This window comes from Myotis nattereri (genome assembly GCF_964212035.1).
Source record: "Myotis nattereri genome assembly, chromosome: 4".
In the NCBI taxonomy this organism is placed as follows: domain Eukaryota; kingdom Metazoa; phylum Chordata; class Mammalia; order Chiroptera; family Vespertilionidae; genus Myotis; species Myotis nattereri.
The window spans coordinates 55003729-55023080 of record NC_138079.1 but is presented as its reverse complement, the minus strand read 5'-3'; the positions used below and the strand labels follow the sequence as shown (position 1 = coordinate 55023080).

At 39.7% G+C, this 19352-nt stretch overlaps 1 protein-coding gene across 1 annotated transcript in view; it reads left to right on the top strand.

The window, feature by feature from the left end:
- The window catches only part of PCSK1 (proprotein convertase subtilisin/kexin type 1), a 40305-nt gene extending 26466 nt beyond the window's left edge, over positions 1-13839 (top strand). Inside the window, exons 10-14 of the mRNA XM_081088649.1 lie at positions 3817-4050; positions 5189-5346; positions 6630-6763; positions 10089-10250; positions 10835-13839. Of these exons, the coding sequence (XP_080944775.1) occupies positions 3817-4050; positions 5189-5346; positions 6630-6763; positions 10089-10250; positions 10835-11212 (1066 nt within the window). The 3' untranslated portion in view covers positions 11213-13839. The remainder of the gene's footprint in view (positions 1-3816; positions 4051-5188; positions 5347-6629; positions 6764-10088; positions 10251-10834) is intronic.
- The last annotated feature ends 5513 nt before the right edge of the window (positions 13840-19352 follow it).

Genomic DNA, 19352 nt, shown 5'->3' with positions numbered 1-19352 from the left:
TAAAACCTCTGGGTAAACCACATCAAAGAAATCCTTGACTCAGTGGGTTGTGAAATGTTGAAAAGTCTCCAGATTAGGAAATCTTCAACATACTGGACTTACCTAGTTGCGATTAGTGGCAGAATGAGACAGCCTCTAGGACTCTTTCACTTTAGAATTTTGTTTCCAATTACTTTACCTACACTCTTCTAATTAGAAGCAATGCTTAATTTCAATGTTTAATTCCACAACCCTTATTTTCTATAAATATATTCTTGATTTGCAACCTAATGTAGCTTTAAAATTTTTAATTATTGTGGTGCTGTTGAGCACTAATTAACAAAGGGAGGCTGTCAGGAATGAAATGTATGATTATTAGCAGCTCCTTTTCATTTATGAAATGCAATCACACAAATGAAGAATAACTCTGTTGGGAAAATAGGCTTAATTTTCCAAATTGCATGGCAATGAAACCCCCTTGAATATTTTGTAAAGAATAGGTAAAAGAAAATTAAAAAAAATAAAACATGCAATTAAATATAAAACAAATGTTATACTATAGAAATATAGGACGTCTATGCTTTTTGTTTGATTATCAAGATCCTGCCTTATGCTTCCTTAGTACACTTTTCATCCCAACCTCCAAACAAACACCTGTCACATAGATGGTCAAATCAGAAAGTGGTGAGTTGCCCATTGAACACCTTGATAAAAGGCTTTTTACCTAAAACTCCCTTTAAAGGACTGGAAAGATGCAAGAATTTCAATAAAATACTTTATAGGACAGAATTAATGTCTACATTCAAAAAATAGCCATTTCTCCTCAGCTAGTTAATTATTCCTAAATGTGGGATGGCCAAGGTGGAGACAAGATGAGGTATTTATGATACTGGGCAGACAGGAGGTCTGAACAGTAAGGAATTCTGTAGATTATTATACTCATCCCTCTATTCTTATAAATGAGTCAACTCAGGATCAGGGAAATAAAGTGACTTGCTTAAAGCCACACGAGTCTTTGGTAGTAGATACAGTGTAATATGCCTTTTATTACTCCCTATTCTGTCCTCCATGATTGAAATGACTTCTAATTGTCTTAGTTATATGCTTTTATTCTTTCTTCCAACTTATTATTTTAGCTATAACATAGAACTGGTTAGTTTTTTTCAAATATGATTATAAAATAATGCTCTACCCTGATATATTGATTCAGTAGGTTTAGGATAGTGCGTGGGAATTTTAAATATTTACAAGTGTCCCAGATTATGCACTTAAGCAATCTGGAACCCATGAGAATCACTGAACTGGAGTCTTTCTAAGGCCTCCATCAGTCACTCTCTGGCTGGTATGTTTGTCAGGAGATCAGCTGATACGAGAGTGAATCTACTGAGCTTCTAGGCGTCAGAGTAGCAAATTAAAGCAATAAACCAAAAATGAAAGAGTTAAGCCTTAAATCTCTTACCACACTGGCAGAATCTAAAACAAGAGGAAACAATGACTACTCTAGTCCATTTGTGCCCTCCCCCTGACCCCTTCCCCCCACCCCCACCCCCACCAAGAATGGTGCCCCAGTCACAGGTCAGGTGAAGCATCACATTCATGAGGGTCTTCTCACTATTGAGGGACACCCCCCCCCCCACCACCACCACCAAAAAAGGCTCTGGTAGTTATATGGATTCTGGGATGGGGTGGGGCTTGGGGAAGGCTAGGAGTGGAAAAATAGAGGGGGAAAAATGTCTTTAAGGTTTCTCCCACTCCCCCCATAAGGAGGCCTTGGCAGAGACCTCTGCCCAAGGCCTCAGATAAGGAGACCTAAGAAAGAAGGTGTGAGGGGCTAGGAATGTAAATATGGGAAGAGTTTGACCAAGTGGAGGAGCTGAGTCCTTGACTGCAACTCCCTAGAGCAGCTGTTCTCAACTCGTGGGTCACGATCCCTTTGGGGGTCGAATGACCCTTTCACAGGGGTCGCCTAAGACCATTGGAAAACACATATATAATTACATATTGTTTTTGTGATTAATCACTATGCTTTAATTATGTTCAATTTGTAACAATGAAATTGGGGGTCACCACAACATGAGGAACTGTGTTAAAGGGCCGCGGCATTAGGAAGGTTGAGAACCACTGCCCTGGAGAGACCTAGTTGCATGCTCTGCACCCAGGCTGATGTGGGGAGGGAGCTTCCCTGGGAGGCCTGCCAGGTATCCTTTGCCATACCTACCAGAAGACATTTTAACCACTATGCTATTGACTCTAGGGAGAAAACAGCAAATTGAGCCAGATTTCCTGAGGGTTGTTTCACAACCTAGTGATAAGCTAGAAACCTTGAGGACTAATGCTTGACTGGCTTAATAGACACAATGCAAGTCTCAAAGCTAAGAAAGCTCGAGATCTTGAAAGACTCTACTGATTAATTGCAGTAAGTTTTAAAATTATATTTGGGGGCTAGTTAACATGTAGTCACATTCAATCATTCAGCCAACCAATATTTACTCAGCTTATACTCTGTGCCTGCAATTCTTCTGAGTGCTAGGTACACATCAGAGAACAAGACTAATTAAAATCTCAGCCCTTCTCATGGCTAAATCTAGCAGGGGGGACAGACATTAATGCTATATAAAACAAACGTACCCAATATGTTAGAAGGTGATAAATGCTATAAAAGAAAGCAGTAGAGCAGGAGAATAATGCTCAGGAGCATTGGGAGAATTGAAATTTTACATAGGGGGATTGGGAAAGGCTCTATCTGCATTATAATAGACCTAACAACCCTATGATTACCTTTATATTGATGCTAAATTAATTGTATCAAGACTTCTGGTTAAACCACTTCTTTGCTCAAAATTTCTCAATGATTCCCCATTGCCCAAATGATAAAGTAGAAGCCCCTTACCTGGCAGTCAAAGCCTTCACCATCTGGCTCAGTACTCCTTATCACCTCTTCCTGCTCCAGCAAACCAGACTATTCACTGTATTTGAGCCACATCATGTACTTCACCTCCTCCCCCCACCTCCCCCCACCGCACAGGTTTGGCTCCATTGCCTCATTCTCTTTTCTCTCACTCTACTTCTTGACATTCTACCCACTCTTTAAAGTTCAGCTCAAATATTTCCTCCCAGCAAAATCTCCCTAGATCTTCCCAACCTGAAATAATTATCTCTCTACTAAACTCCTGCAGTGCATTATGCCATGAACACATTATTCAGCAGATATAGTATAGTAATAAAAAAATAACCTTAGTTTTTTTACTGGAGTGTAAGCTTCTTAAAAACAAGAACCACCTCTTTAAATATCCCCATAGTATTAAGCAAAGTGATCTTACAAGAGTGATCTCAAGGAGCTAAGAGTTTCTTGACACTTTTGATATATAAAGAAAAGAAACAAAAACTACTTGAGTAGGAAGCCAGCCCATATCTTTAAAATCTGAGTCTTCTCAAGAAGAAAGTTGAGGACTTTGTTAATAATGCTAAAAATGCCAAGGATGTTAATGGACAGCAGAAGACTGAAAGAATGAAAGGAGGTGCTGTCATTTTAATTTTTGCTCCAGGTAAACTTAACTAATTAGGAATCATGAGCCAAGTCCTATATTTCTACAATGCTGAAGACAAAATTTTACTAATGATAAGAACTTAACTTGCATGGTATGAGGAGAAGTTTTCCATACTGTATTTTGATTTCTAAATGAAAAGACATACAAATAGTAATGCTAGAATTACATTAAGTACAGTTACAAAAGGTACTTCATAATTTCTGAATAGAAATGCTTGTTCTTAGCACTTGCTTTTGCAAGGAAACTTCATTTTGTCCCTGAAAGATGTTTTGGGTCACTTTCCTTCCAGTCCAAATCTAACCTGGCGAGATATGCAGCACTTGGTTGTCTGGACCTCTGAGTATGACCCACTGGCCAATAACCCTGGATGGAAAAAGAATGGCGCAGGCTTGATGGTGAACAGTCGGTTTGGATTTGGGCTGCTAAATGCCAAAGCTCTGGTGGACTTAGCTGATCCTAGAACCTGGAACAGTGTGCCTGAGAAGAAAGAGTGTGTGATAAAGGACAATGACTTTGAGCCCAGGTAAGTGTCTCAGGAATTTTGAATACCTGTGTGCCCATGGCACTATTTGATATGTTTGTCACTTTGTCTAATTTTTTTCTCACCTTCCTTTCTGAAGTAGATGGAGGTAGCATTTGCCAGTGTTCGCTTGGGTCCAGGGGGAATATTGAGATCAAAGATCTGTAAATCATGTTAGCATATTTGCATTTTCCTCTCATAGCCTACCTACCATCTAGCATTATGTTTAAGGTGTACCATTGTTTTATGTGGCACTAAGAACAATCATAGCTACTTAAACTATTATCAATAATCAGTTTTAAGATTTATCCCAAATTCAAAGATGATAAAATGTTGAAAAAATGCATCTTAGAATTGATGAAATACAGTACTCGCCAACAAGTATTATCTAAACCTCAAGAGCCTCACTTCATACCACAGGGCTGTGTGATTCATCATCTTTCTTCCATGAAGGAATCTTTATCATACTGCTTTTACACAGACCACATCTGACCCACCACATCTAGCCCCGGAAGCAGAATCTGCTATGACTGTCTTATTAATTCTATCACAACAATCATGATTATACTGAAGACCCACTCACACAAAATACCCAAGGGTAGAAGGCATGGAAGACATGTCCATTGCAATAATAGACCACTTTTTGATGGGTCCAAGGCAAACCTGCCTGAATTCGATTCCATAGTAAACAGCATTTTTTTCAAGTACCTGTGTTCTTTACTATTTTCTTTTCTTTTTATTTTATTGTGGTAAGAACACTTAACTGGGTTCTGTATTCTGTTCCACTGGCCTATATGTCTGTCTTTATGCCAGTACCATACTGTTTTGATTATTGTAGCTTTCTAATATATTTTGAAATCAGGAAGTATGATGCCTCCAGCTTTGCTCTTTTTTCTCAGGATTGATTTTGCTATTTATGATGAAACTGTAGAATTGGGGTTTTTTTCTATTTCTATAAAAGCCTTACCATTTTCTATGCATTATTCACTTATAGCTAATCCTGAATTAGGTTCTACTCATAATAGGGAGGGACAACAAGCTTAGCTAAGTATCAAGTACAAGACTGATGTGTACATATTTGTATAAAGTGTAAGGAAGAAGAGATACACTTTATTCAATGGAGATTCATTAATATATTTAGAGCCCTGAAAGCTAATGGAGAAGTTATCATTGAAATTCCAACAAGAGCTTGTGAGGGGCAGGAAAATGCTATCAAGTCCCTGGAACATGTACAATTTGAAGCAACAATTGAATATTCCCGAAGAGGAGACCTTCATGTCACACTCACTTCTGCTCTTGGTAAATTTTTTTTTAACTTTAAAATGTTCTTTTAAACCATTTGTTTAAATGTAAATTCAATTACTTCAAATCAATGAGTTTTTGTTTCTTTATAGAACTAAGTCTCCCAATAGATATTTTCAGGTCTTCAAAAATATGCTTCTTCTCTCCCGCTCTTCCCCTTTTTTTAACATCAGAATTCTGCCCTGCTCATTCCCACAGGTCCTTAGATAAGCAAAGAACAAGGTCTATTCAAATAATAATGTAATTAATAAGCCTTTCTGGAGTTAATGAATACCATAATATACATTTTCAAATTGTGCTCATTTTTCCAGGTCACTGATCCATCATTCTTTTAGTGAAAATTACTCTGATACTTAATAAAGCTGATAGATACATCAGAATCAATTGAAAAACTGAGACTTCTGATCCATGAAAGAGGGTTGAGAAGACTAACAAATTTCCCATAATGATATTATTAAGGCAGATGATGTGATATATGGGCAGTTGCTCTTTCCTGAGAGGGCACTAAGTCAGATGAGATTCTGGATGGGAAGAGCTTGTGAACACAAACCATAATCCACCAGGAGAAGCTGTCTCAGCACTCGTCCACATGCAGTCTCTGAATAAATTCCATGTCTGTAGGTGATGTATGAGGAAAAATGAGCTATCTCCATAATGTCCTTCCAGGATATGAAGTTCTTACAGCTTTTGAATAGGTTCTGTTAATTTTGGAGTTATACTTTCTAGATATCTTGGAATTGTCTTGAAAGGTTGGCGGACTGCTTTTTCATTAATGGCCCTATAGTTTTTTTGACCCTTTCACTTAGAAAGTAATATTATTTATTGTTCTATAGAAAGCTTGGATTTGAAAATTTAGAGTTACTCCTATTACTAGTTTTATATGACAAGAGATTATTAAATTAACATAGCTTTTTAATGTATACACAAGATTGTAGACTCAGGCACCTATTAAATTCTTAAAACTTCCTCTTATATTTCAAAATGACAGTTCCATTAAAATGTATTTTAGGTCTTTGATTCTCTTCTTTAATTTAGTTTGTAAACGTAGGTCTCTTGAGTTCTCCTTATTCAAATAAACCGTACTATATTCATTCATTATTTCGTTTTCTACAGTATGGATTGAGAACTTACTATATGTCAGATAATGTGCAATGTACTGTGGATAAAAACATTTGGAGGGTTAATCTCTCTCAGCTTTCATTTTCATTATCAGATGCTAGAGTGTGCCCTATCAGAGCTGTTAGGACATATATTAACTTGTATTTCTTGTATGAAAATAGGAACCAACACTGTTCTGTTGGCTGAAAGAGAGCGGGATACATCTCCTAACGGCTTTAAAAATTGGGACTTCATGTCTGTTCACACATGGGGAGAGAACCCAGTAGGCACCTGGACTTTGCGAATTACAGACATGGTAAGTAAGAAGGAAAGGCTATAGAAACACAAGCTTACTTTTAAAAACATTGAAGGTGTTTTAAGGTTGGTGTCATCATTCATCAGGGCCCTAAGGAACTTTGATCACTCTATAGTTGAAGTAATGACAAGATGTAGTATTTCAAGTCCTGCCACTTGGCTACATAGATTTAAAAAATATTAGGCACTGGCCATAGAGGAAGAAAGAGAAGATATTCTGATATACAGTGTGACATATTGTGGGACAAATCCAAGTGTCCCACATGACCTACTCACCAGAATGAGCTGTATTCAAAAACATAGTTAGCCAGACTGGCATGGCTCAGTGGTTGAGCGTCAAACTATGAACCAGGAGGTCATGGTTCGATTCCTGGTCAGGGCACATGCCCAGGTTGCAGGCTCAGTCCCCCATAGTGGGTGTGCAGGAGGCAGCCAATCGATGATTCTCTCTCATCATTGATGTTTCTATTTCTCTCCATCTCCCTTCCTCTAGGAAATCAGTAAAAATATATTTTATTTTATCTTATTTTTTTTTTAAATATATTTTATTGATTTTTTACAGAGAGGAAGAGAGAGAGATAGAGAGTCAGAAACATCGATGAGAGAGAAACATCGACCAGCCGCCTCCTGCACATCCCCCACTGGGGATGTGCCCGCAACCCAGGTACATGCCCTTGACCGGAATCGAACCTGGGACCTTTCAGTCTGCAGGCCGACGCTCTATCCACTGAGCCAAACCGGTTTCGGCAGTAAAAATATATTTTTTAAAAAAACCATAGTTAAATGCTAGACCAGCATTGCTTATGACACTCCGCTGGAGTCACATGAAGGAACTTTTACAAATATTTACTACAGTGGCCATTTAGAAGTAGCTTACTTATTAGAGAAGACTTATTTAATATGACTTTGTTTTGTCTCAGTTCTTTCACTATGTTTACTAACACTCTTTGATATCTTCCTATAATTATAATATACAGTCACAAAAATAAAGCAAGGGGTGTCAGAGCAAAAAACCAAATTATTCATACAGCTGAATTACACTGATTTATACAGCTGAATTGTTTATTTTTGCATCATTTCTCCAGCATTTTCTATAGGTGAGCATATAAATAAATGGGGTTTTGGTCTGAGTCCTCCTGAGAGAGATATGAGTATCAGCAGTGCCAGATTTCAATGTCTAAATAATTTTTTATTTAAAACTAGTGGCCTGGTGCACGGATTCGTGCACATTTGAAAGAAAATTAATTAGAAGAAATATTTTAATATCTCTATTTGCCCTTTCTCTATAATATAAGTGTCAACCAAATTCACATTCGATAATAACATATCGAAACACACTGGCACCAGCGAGGGCTTTATATGTATTGCGCATGTGCGAGTCAACTTAGCCTTTTATATATATAGAATAAAATTGCTTAGTTAGACCTGCTTTCTGATTTGGCTAAACTTTTTCCAGCCCAGTGAAGCACCCCAACTTCTCTTTCAGGTAATTGTCAGCAACACAGCAGTAAATATCAACACGAAGCAGATTATTATTGTAGATCACGCAGGGAGAACAAAGGGTAAAATATTTAACTGCAGCAGTATTTGACTATATTCTGCACAGTGAGAAAAACTGAAGTCATTTTCAAGGTCTACCATTTCTTACTTCTTTTCAGTCGGGTCAAGTTTCTAAACTTTGTAAATCTCCATTTTCCGGCTAATGAAAAGAAAATAGGATTCTACCAAGTCTCCTATCTACCTACTCAAGGATTTCTGTGAGGATCAAATGAGATGAGGCACGAAAAAACGCTTCACAGACATTTGGTTAAAGTATAAAATGTTTACACCTGGCTATAAAGCAAATCATGTTCCTGAACTGAAGAAACTCCAAGGAGGCTAGTCGCTAGGCAGAGGAAGTCGTGCGTTGCTACGTGATGTCATTACCTGGTGCCCACACTGACCATTTCTGGGCTGGGGTGGGCTGTAGGCTGCATATTGTGCCATGGGGTCTTGGCAGCATTGGTGCGATTTGGTGGGCTGTAGCTCTGGGGTGGTAGGGAGGTTCATGGTGCTGTTTCTTTGTAAATGGCCAATGTGAATCACGGCAGCATCTGTGTTGAGCATATGCCCCCTGGTGGTCAGTGTGTGTCATAGCGATTGATCAGATGGTCAGAGGGACATTTAGTATATTAGCCTTTTATATAGAGAGATTTACCTTTATTGCTGAAAGTAGTATAGTTGTCCTCCTATTTCCGCCATTGACCCCTTCTAACCCACACCCGCCTAAATAACTTTTTAAAAAGAAATTATTCCTGAAGATGTCAATTAAATTAATACAAATTCTATAGTTATTGTTACTTTATTCTCTGAGAATACCTTTCTCCTAAAGACAGCTAAATTTAGTATTGGCATCTGTAAAAATGCCTGCTCTCATGGGGAGAACAGGAAATGTTCTTAGTAGATTGTCTTGTTCTTGAATGTGGACTCCACTCTTTAAATCAGCTTCACCATCAGGAAATTAAGAAAAACTGTTTACCAAGATAAATCTGCAAAATTTGACTTTATGTTTTTGAATATTTTTTAGACACTTTAGATTTCAGCACATTATTTTAAACTAGTTTTTGAGCTTCTGAAAAGTATTATTCCCATAAATGTACAGTTTTTAAGGGTTGATTAAGGCTGAAGGCTGTTTGTAATACTTCATTAAGGCTGACTTTTTTCCCCAATGGAATGTTTCTAAAAGTTGATAATTGTTTAATATAATTCTATTTATAGATGTACAGTCAACTTTTCAAGAATACATTCCATATAGAGATTAATATAGAGAGTTCTGATTTTTTTAATTAAATGATGAAGCAGTTAATCATTTTTTTTAAATCCTTGAGCCTGTAAACTGTCAATTTTCATAGCAAGAATAAATCCAGTGATTTTTTTCCTTTATTATCTTTTTAAAAATGTGTGTTTTTCTTTTTTCTTATTGGAGTGACTTTGGTTAATTAGGTTATATAGGTTTCAGATGTACAATTCTATAATACATTATCTGTATATTGTATTGTGTGTTCATCTCCCCAAGTCAAGTCTCCTTCCGTCACCATTTATCGCCCACCAGTGATGTATTTCTTTTCACACAGAGCTCTACACATGGAATGCACAAAATTTTAAAATTAGATTTAGACTATGAAATCCTTTTTTGATAGTCTGAAGGATCTTGTTTTATGTTACTCAGAACACACACTGTTGCTTTCTTCTCTGAGAATGCCTTTCTCCTAAAGACAGCTAACGTTGCAATTTAGTATTGGCAGCTGTAAAGATTCCTGCTTAAAATATATATGCTTATTCATCAGTCTGGAAGAATGCAAAATGAAGGGAGAATTGTGAACTGGAAGCTGATTTTGCACGGGACCTCCTCTCAGCCAGAACACATGAAACAGCCTCGCGTGTACACGTCCTACAACACCGTGCAGAATGACAGAAGAGGGGTGGAGAAGGTGGTGGACTCAGGGGAGGTCTGTGTGGCTGGCTTCTTCTTGGCATGCTCTTTTTTTGAACTGTAAATTGACAATGTAGTGAGTGAAGCTGCCCCTAACTTTTAGGCGGGGAGTGAGTCAAACATGGGTAAGGAAGAAAGGGAGTGGGAGTGGTAAATTGTTTATTTTCCATAGGATGAAACTCTATTGTTTTATCCATTCATTCATTGCGTATTTAGAAATTAAAATGAATGAATTCAAAATTATTGAATCCACTAACATGAATTCTACTTCATTTATCAAAGTGAAGGAGACCAATAAGTATGAGCACTTATAATACATCATCTTATTCCGTTTTCAAATCCACCAGAAGTGGAGGTACTCTTATTCCTATTTTACAGGTGAAATTAGGGAGATTAAAAGGTGCCAGGGATATAGCAGTAAGAGGAAAATTGAGGACTGAAAACTGAGTTAGTGTAACTCTAAGCCTTGTGCTCTTTCTGCTCCCCAACTGCCAGGCGGGGATGCGGGGAGGGGGAGAAGCAGTGCCTATGAACTAGCTGGCCTGCCCAGCTCTAAACAATGAGCCTTCTTCCCTTTGTGGGTGGATTTCTGTGTTTTAGGAGCAGCCCACAGAGGAGAACCTGAATGAGAAGCCGCCGACTGCAGACAGCCTCAGCAGCAGCAGTGGGAGAAACAGAAAGGAGGAGCAAGTGGAGGGAGCGGCCTCCGAGGCCATGCTGCGACTCCTACAGAGCGCCTTCAGGAGAAACTCCCCACCGAAGCAATCACCAAGGAAGTCTCCGAGTGCGAAGCCCCACATCCCTTACGAAAATTTCTACGAAGCCCTGGAAAAGCTGAACAAACCTTCCCACCTTAAAGACACTGAGGACAGTCTGTATAACGACTATGCCGACGTTTTCTATAACACCAAACCTTACAAGCACAGAGATGACCGGCTGCTGCAAGCTCTGGTGGACATTCTGAGGGAGGAAAACTAAAGAGTCTGTGAGCCTGAGTTCATGCTCCTTCCTTACCCATAGATTTTGCCTGTGTCTGAAGTGGTTGTTTTTGCCATTGATTCTTATGCTTATAATATCACTTGTTATACTTTTCCTGTTTCTCCCCAAAGTGGATATTTGAAAGGGATGAGCTCCAAGAGTAAATCCAACTTCCTGAATGGATCATGGATCTTTTCAAGCAACTCCTCCTGCCGACACGAGTAACGCGTTTGTTTTTTCCAGAGCCACAGTCCACAAGTGGTCCTCAAACCACATTAGAATGCCCCCTTGAGCCCTTTCATTTCATTTCTCAAGAGAAAAGTCATAACCTGGGGCAACAGATAAATTTGAAAAGTAATCTGCAAAGAATGAGAGGAAGGAAATCTGTTCTGATAGCTTGTCTCCTGTCTTTGCTCTGTGGTTCTTCAAATTTTGATGCCAAAGACAGCTTTGGAAAGTCTCGAATGAAAGTGTTCATAATTAGACCCCTACCCCATCTTTTCTATTCCAAAGTACTACTTATTCAGGGAGTAGTACTTAGATCCATAAACAGACTTCAGAATCTGTGTGATCTGGTTTGGGCTGTGTTAGAACATTCCTTGCTCGGTGTGCCACGTAAGAGGCCTCTGTTGATCTAACGGTGACTGAGACACATGCTGTGTGTTCTGGTCTTCCTCCATTTCCTCCTCTGAAGGTGTTCCTCCCTTGTCTTAGCCACAAACTGAATACTGAGAGAACTAATTTATGCTACTTTCTTAGAATAAACTTATACTTGGCACTCAGCAAGTTCCTAGTCATAATTTTTATTATTAATAATAACAGAAAACCACTCATAACATGGAGAACCAATATAATAACAGGGGAGAGCCAAAGGGAAGCTTTGTTTTGAAAATTGTATTCATTAGAATAGGTTTTTCTGGATCCCTGAAACTGAGTATTCATTCCTTGACACTAAAGGCTCTTCCCTAATGTTATAGCTGATAGTATCCACATTCTCATCAAATGGCTTCCAAGTTTCAACTCTGAGGACACGAGGTGGCAGCCCACAGGCCACATTTGTCCTTCAGGTAGATTTTTTTTTTGACATGTAAAATGTTTTTTAAATGTGAGTGATTATTGAAAATATGAGATTTTACATAAAACCTGATACTCAGACCCACCTTCCATCATGGCCACGTTGCCTGGAGCTAAGTAGCTAAACTTGAGTGGCAGGTCCCCAAGGCTCTCTGCTTCATGCTACTTATGGCAGCCACCTTACTGATGAGCACTCAATAGGCCTTTTATTTGGCCCCACTCTTGAACTAAATGAACATTTTCAAAGTGTAAATGCACTAGGAAAAAATATCTTCAACTTCTTTCAGGCAGGATCTGTATGATAATAATTATGAGAATTTTCCATGACTTAATTAAATTATTGGCCCCCAAATGGTATTTTAGACTCCTGCAAGTACCTCTGATATCTAATCTGACATGTTCATTTAACCTCACCACCCCTGGATGCCCATTTAATTCATTAATTGCCAACCACTTAGCTTCCCATTCTCTCTATGCTCACAAAGGCTCTGGTCACCTACAATGGCATTCTTCCAGTGGGCTCGCTGATTGCTGTTCTTCCACGAAGTTTGAACTTTATCTGGCTACACATGAACTAGACCAAGAAGAGAACACTAGAGTCTGTCAAGTGCTTTGGTTTGAAGTATGGTTTGTAACACAAAATTTCACCCCCTATTCCACCATATAAAATTGTGCAGAATAAGGTTATCTCCAGAGCAATACCCATGAAGCTTTAAGGATGTTCTCCTAAAAGAATTACAGTATCAGTATGTTCTTGGAAGTTTCACATGCTCTTCGATATGGAGTGTAAGATAGAATTTTTAAAATTTCATCCCATCAAAAAGTATTAAAACTGAAAAGGACCAGGAGTTATGAGATACATTTTCAACTAAAACCAACAACAAAGCTAAGGCCTAGAGGGGAAAATAAACAGTCATAAAGGAAAGCTCATCCTTTCCCCATTCCTAGCCTACTGCTAATTGTCTGAAGCATTCTTTTTTTATCCTTCTAACAGAATCTTTTCCTTATTAAACCCCCAACCAGCTCATTTGATTGCAGCCAAAGTTCACTTTAGAGAAGCTTTGATATTTAAATAAAGTCATGTTTGAATGTTTCCAACCTGGAGTATATTGTTCAGACAAAAAATATTTTTGTCAGTCTTTCTTAGTGCCTGTGTGAATTTTTGTGAAAAATGTAAGAGAAGAAACATATACTATTTCCCTCAAAAATTTAAATTATATTTTCTTTACAGGTATTTATAATGTAGCAATGCTTTTATCAAACAGAATTTTCAAAGGCATAATAAAATATATTAAAGAACCAAAATTTTCCTGAGAATAAGAAAGTTTCATCCAATAAAATATTTTTGAAAGGCATGTTCCTCTGTTAGTAAAAATATAGTATGTATGTGTTGTGATTAAAAAGTGACTTCTAATAGCCTAACATAATGTGTAGCTGACTTTAACATGTGTGGTTTTAGCATTCTTAAGGGAACTCCCACATTATACACTTGATGTATTAACCAGAATATGTAAAAATATGCTTATAAATCAGAAGAATAAATGATTTCTCACTAAGTCAAAAAGAAAAAAGCTCATGTTTCCAACAAAAATAGGATCTCTTTTTCTTATTGTGTTTCCCAATGAACTGTAAAAAAAAAATAGTTGATGGTTTACATTAAAAAGGTAATTCCTTTGTAGAATAATGGGCTTTCTTAAAGGCAATTTAAGAATTATTTGAATAGGTATATTTTATTTTATTTTCTTGTAGCTCAGTCTTTCACTTTTTGACAACATAAAAAGTTCTATAACTGAGCCTTGACTGAAGTATTGAGAAAAAAACAAAAACCTAAAGGGACTTACTACCTGTGACAGAAAGAGTCTTATTACATGACTTTGTTCATAGGCCAGATTATAGCAGTTAAGCATCAAATCCTTCTTTCCCATCAGAAGTCCCCAGTTCCCAACTTTAACACCCTGCCCTCTGGCCCACTCTCCTCTCCTGCTCCAGACCTGCCTCCCCGACTTTTCACCCCCATGTCTGAAACTTGTCTTCCTAACCTGGGTGGGTGGTTTTCCCTCGGAATCGATTCCTTCCTTCTAAGTCATAATTATTCCGTCAAACTGAAATATTTTATTCAAGAATTCCAGAAAGAATGTTCTAACTAGCTCTGTCCTCCACATGCAGCCATCTTCAAAGTCTTCCCACCAGAAGGGTTCAAGATATGCCTCAGCTTTCCTTTGAATGCCTATTTGGTAACTGTTGGGTTAACCATGTGCAAGCCTAGAGTACAAACACACATGTCCCGAAGATAAACATTAACTATTATATACAAACTAGGGGCCCGGTGCACGAAATTCGTGCACTGGGTGTGGGGGGTGGGGGGAGAGTGTCCCTCAGCCCAGCCTGCCCCCTCTCACATACTGGGAGCCCTCAGGCGCTGACCCCCATCACCCTCTGATCGCCTGATCGGCCCCTTGCCCAGGCCTGACGCCTCTGCCAGAGGGGTCAGGCTTGGACAGGGGACCCCCATCTCCCCCCGATCACTGGCTCTGGCCCCCGCCCAGGCCTGAGGCCTCTGGCCCAGGAATCAGGCCTGGGCAGGGGACCCCCATCTCCCTCTGATCGCTTGCTCCACCCCCCGCCCAGGCCTGAGGCCTCTGGCCCAGGCTTCAGGCCTGGGCAAGGGGACCATCATATCCCCCCAATCCCCGGCTCCGCCCCCCACCCAGGCCTGATGCCTCAGCCAGAGGAGTTGACCCTCATCACCCTCCGATCACCAATCACCGGATCGGCCCCTTGACCAGGCCTGAGGCCTCCGGCAGAGGTGTCAGGCCTGGGTAGGGGACCCCCAGCTCCCCGCGGTTGCAGGCTCCGCCCCTGCCCAGGCCTAACGCCTCTGGCCTAGGCGTCCGGCCCGGGCAGCGGGGACCTGCAGTGGCAGCGGGGGGCGCCACGATCGTGGGCTTCGCTTTAGGCCCAGGCAAGGGACCCCTAGCTCCCGGGACTGCCAGCTTCGACCGTGCCCAGCTCCCATAGCTGGCTCCACCCCTACTTCCTGCTATCACTGGCCAGGGCGGAAAAGGCACCTGATTCTCCGCCTTTGCCCTGCCCCCCAGCTCTTAGCTCCCCCCTGGGTTTCAGATCACTGTCAGTGGCAGGGGGCTTCTTCCTGCTTTCCCTTTCGCCTCCCTGCATTGTGCCTACATATGCAAATTAGCCGCCATCTTGTTGGCAGTTAACTGCCAATCTTAGTTGGCAGTTAATTTGCATATAGCCCTGATTAGCCAATGAAAAAGGTATCGCCATACGCCAATTACCATTTTTCTCTTTTATTAGTGTAGATTAAACCCATAAGAGGGAAGAGTAATGTTTTCTAACTGCCTCATAATTTTGCAAGGTGATAGCACTAACACACAGGATAACGATTATTATTCACTCCACTCCTTCTGCCCCTGTAAGAGAGTGTACTTTCCTGGCCCATTGATGTTGAGCTTGACCAGGTGATTTGCTTTGGTCAGTGGATTATTAGTGGATGTGATGTAAGCAAGGACCTAAATGTGCTTGCACAGTTTGGCTTGGCTCTTGCTTTCAGTGATTCAGTGCTCTGAGAAGAGTATGCCCCAGGGAACTACTGCCTCTTCAGCCTGTTTCCAGAACAAATGTATATGTAGCAGATTGACATTCTGGAACCAAACCCAGCCAACTTACAACAGGAGGCAGAGCTGTCCAGATAAGTGCCGCCTATATAAGCCAAATTTGTTATCTTGGCAACTTGTGAGAATGAATAAATGCTTGTTGTAAGCAACTGAGTTTTGGGGTAGTTTGTTACATAGCCTTACTATGTCAACAACTCAATAATAAAATAAGTTTCATTTTTTCAATCCACTAATAATACCACCCCTTTCAAATTGTGCCTTGCTGACTCTGGAATACAAAAAAAGAAGCCAGTATTTAACCATATACCTCTTCATGCTGATCCCACTGCTAAACAAAGACCCTGGCCAAGTCTGCACATTTTCATTTTTAGAGGCCTGTCTTAGCTTAGTTCTTCCTGTGCGCAGAGCTGCAGATAATGAATGACTTGTTATGTGTAGTTTATTTAGGAAGTAATAGTAGAGAGCAGAAGTGACTCACATATACACATAAGTAGCATGCAGTAACGCTGATCAGCACAGGACTTACACAAAGACTAGAATGGACATTTCACCTAAGAATGGCATTGGTAGAAGATAACTCAGAACAGACATGCTTCCCTCCCTCCCCCATCTCCACCCAATCCAGTGCCTTGGTACTTCCATTAGCCTCTCTCAAAAGCTAGATGCAACCCTAGGGTAAGGGAAGAACACTTATTGGCTGATAGCAAGTTCACAACACCTATTAGAATAGTAACTTTTAACAGAAACAAAGTTCTTTTATAAAAAAAATGAAGTAATTTTTGTTCATTTGGAGTTTGGCTTGCAATTTATACAATTGTACAATGTGTAATGCTTGTATTGTTACAAATAGATATTATATAAACATTGCTCTATCATCAATGTTTGGACAAGGATGTGACTATAGTTATTACCAACTGCTTCTTAGAGAGTAAATTTTGAACAAAAAATTTTTAAGATAAGAGGGATTTGTAATGAAAGAGAAATGTATGGGTTGTTTCAAATTCTCTTGTCAGAGGGAACTAGAATGCAGAAAGCCCACCTGGGAGATCTTATCCATCTCAACAGGGCTCCCACAGTGGATTAAGCCCATCTTGTTTATCTAAACATCCACACCTTGATTCTAGTCATTCTTTACTAGTATTCCCTAAGCTTCATGACATGAATCTGATGCCATCTTGCTTTGATGCTATTTTTTACCTCCAGAGATGAAAAAGACACAAGATTTAGGCTTCTCGGTTAGTTGATATAAATTATATTGTTCCAATCATTAAAGAGGAAAAAAGGTCTGAAAATGTAACAGCAACAAAAAGTGGCTAGTGGGTTCTTGAATCAGCCACGAGTGACTCAATCCTGGCTCTATCATCTCTGAGCTATGTGCCCTTGAGCAGGTTGCCTACTTCTCTTCAGTTAATAATTCCCCAGCCTGATTCTGGGTTCTATCAGAAGTCAGACTTATAATCACCATGTGCCTGATTATTTGTGACAGCAGCTCATGCCTCCTCCTTGCCTCAGTACAAAATGCTGCAGCACCACACTGCTGACAGAAAACAGGTACCAACTATTATCAAAGAGGAGACACGTCAGAGCCCACCAACAGTGCTACAGGGCTGAGTTGGACCTCCTCTTCAAGAGGGAAGACAATGGAGATGTGGGAAGAAAGAGGGAACCCACCCAGTCACTCATGCTCACAATAGAAGAGTGGCTATTGTTTCATTTTGTTGAGTGGAGCTCAGTTTATCTCTGTTTTCTGAGAATAAATTATTACTTGAAAAGTATCTTGTTGGACAATAATGATACCCTGCTACTAGAGCATAAGTATGGACTGCCTTCCTGGCTTACAGATTAAAATGCATTTGCCTAAATTCCAAGCAGAAAATCTTGGAATTGGAAGGGGTTGTCGATTTTCTTTACCAAACTCCTATACTTGAGAGAAATGTGGGAAGGATTCTGGGGAAGGATTTCTCCTTTATATAAAGAGATGCAGTGAAGAAAGCCCCTCCTCTTCATCCAGACTCCTTGGGTTTGTAAACAATGTCTAGGACTTTGCTGGCCATTTTTGGACCTTCCTTTATACAGTAAATCATTTCTGGAAGAGTTCCCCAATTTCATAAGCTTCAGGTCCCATAAAACCTGGATCTTCCTCCTTCTCATATCCCTGATCTAAGTCACCAAGTATATGGACTCTATCTTTCAAATCTATCCACTTATCTCCATCTCCCCTGCTACTATCCTGAACCACACTGCCCTCTTCTTTCAACAGAGTTCTCACTGGCCTCCTTTCATATTGTGGTGTTTCTAAATTGTATATGTTTCAGACCACTCTCTTCTTTAAAATCCACTGTACTTAGGGTAAGGCCAAAGTTATTAACCTGTTTTGGAAGCCCTAGAAATTTTTGATCTAACTTGTTTCTATAGTTTCATGTCTCATGTCATCTTACTGTCTCTCTCTTTCTCTCTCTCCCCTTTTTCTTTTACTGAAATGCCTCAAGTTAGTCTTGAAAACACACTATTCTGCAAGAAATTCTCTTCCTCCATTTCTTTTCTAGTTAATTTTTTTTCTTACTTACTCTTCAGAGCTCAATTGTAAAATCCCTTCCTTGTGGAAGCCTTTCCGACCATTGCACTAGATTCAGTCAGAACCTCTGGCACCTGCTCCCATACAGCATCCATCACAAGGGCGATCACACATATAATTAATTGTTTAGTGTCTGTTTCTCTGGATAGAGTGTAAGTTCCATTAACATGTCTCAGGTTAACTGATACACCCTCAAAAATTAGAACCGTATGATGTGCAAGACGGTGAGTATTCAATATTTACTTGGGGAATATTTAATCAGCCTGTGGTTTATCTGCAGGACAATGGTACACTTTAGAAATTAGAAATTGGCAGCCAAATGCACACTTCTCAAGCAGCATGGAAAGCTGGTGTGAGCACATCCTTCCTAGAGAGGCTGCACAGGTACGGGCTCTAGACTGAGTCAAGCCCAGGTGGTTTCAAGTCTGACCCTGTGGCTTATTAGCCAAATGACACTGAATGAATTAGTCTTCCTTTCTAAGTCTATTTCTTCATCTTTAAATGGTGAGGGTAACTATACTTATCTCCTGAGGTTGGTTATTTGCTTATTGGCACATATTTGTTACACATCTACTATATGCCAGGTAGTCTGCCAGAGGCCAGAAATAGAGTCATGTACTACATGGACATAGCCTCCGCCCTCACAGACACTGCTGTCATTCATCATTGTATCCCCAGCTCTAGCACGGTACCTGGTATATAATAGTTTAATATGTACTTGTTGAATTATCTAATGTTATTCTTTATTTTCCCACCTGTTTCAAGTGCAGATAAGATAAAAGTGCCAATGAGTAAAAGTGGAGAAGAATAGTCATAGCTGATCTTCATGGAGGACTCACTGGGTGTAAAGCAG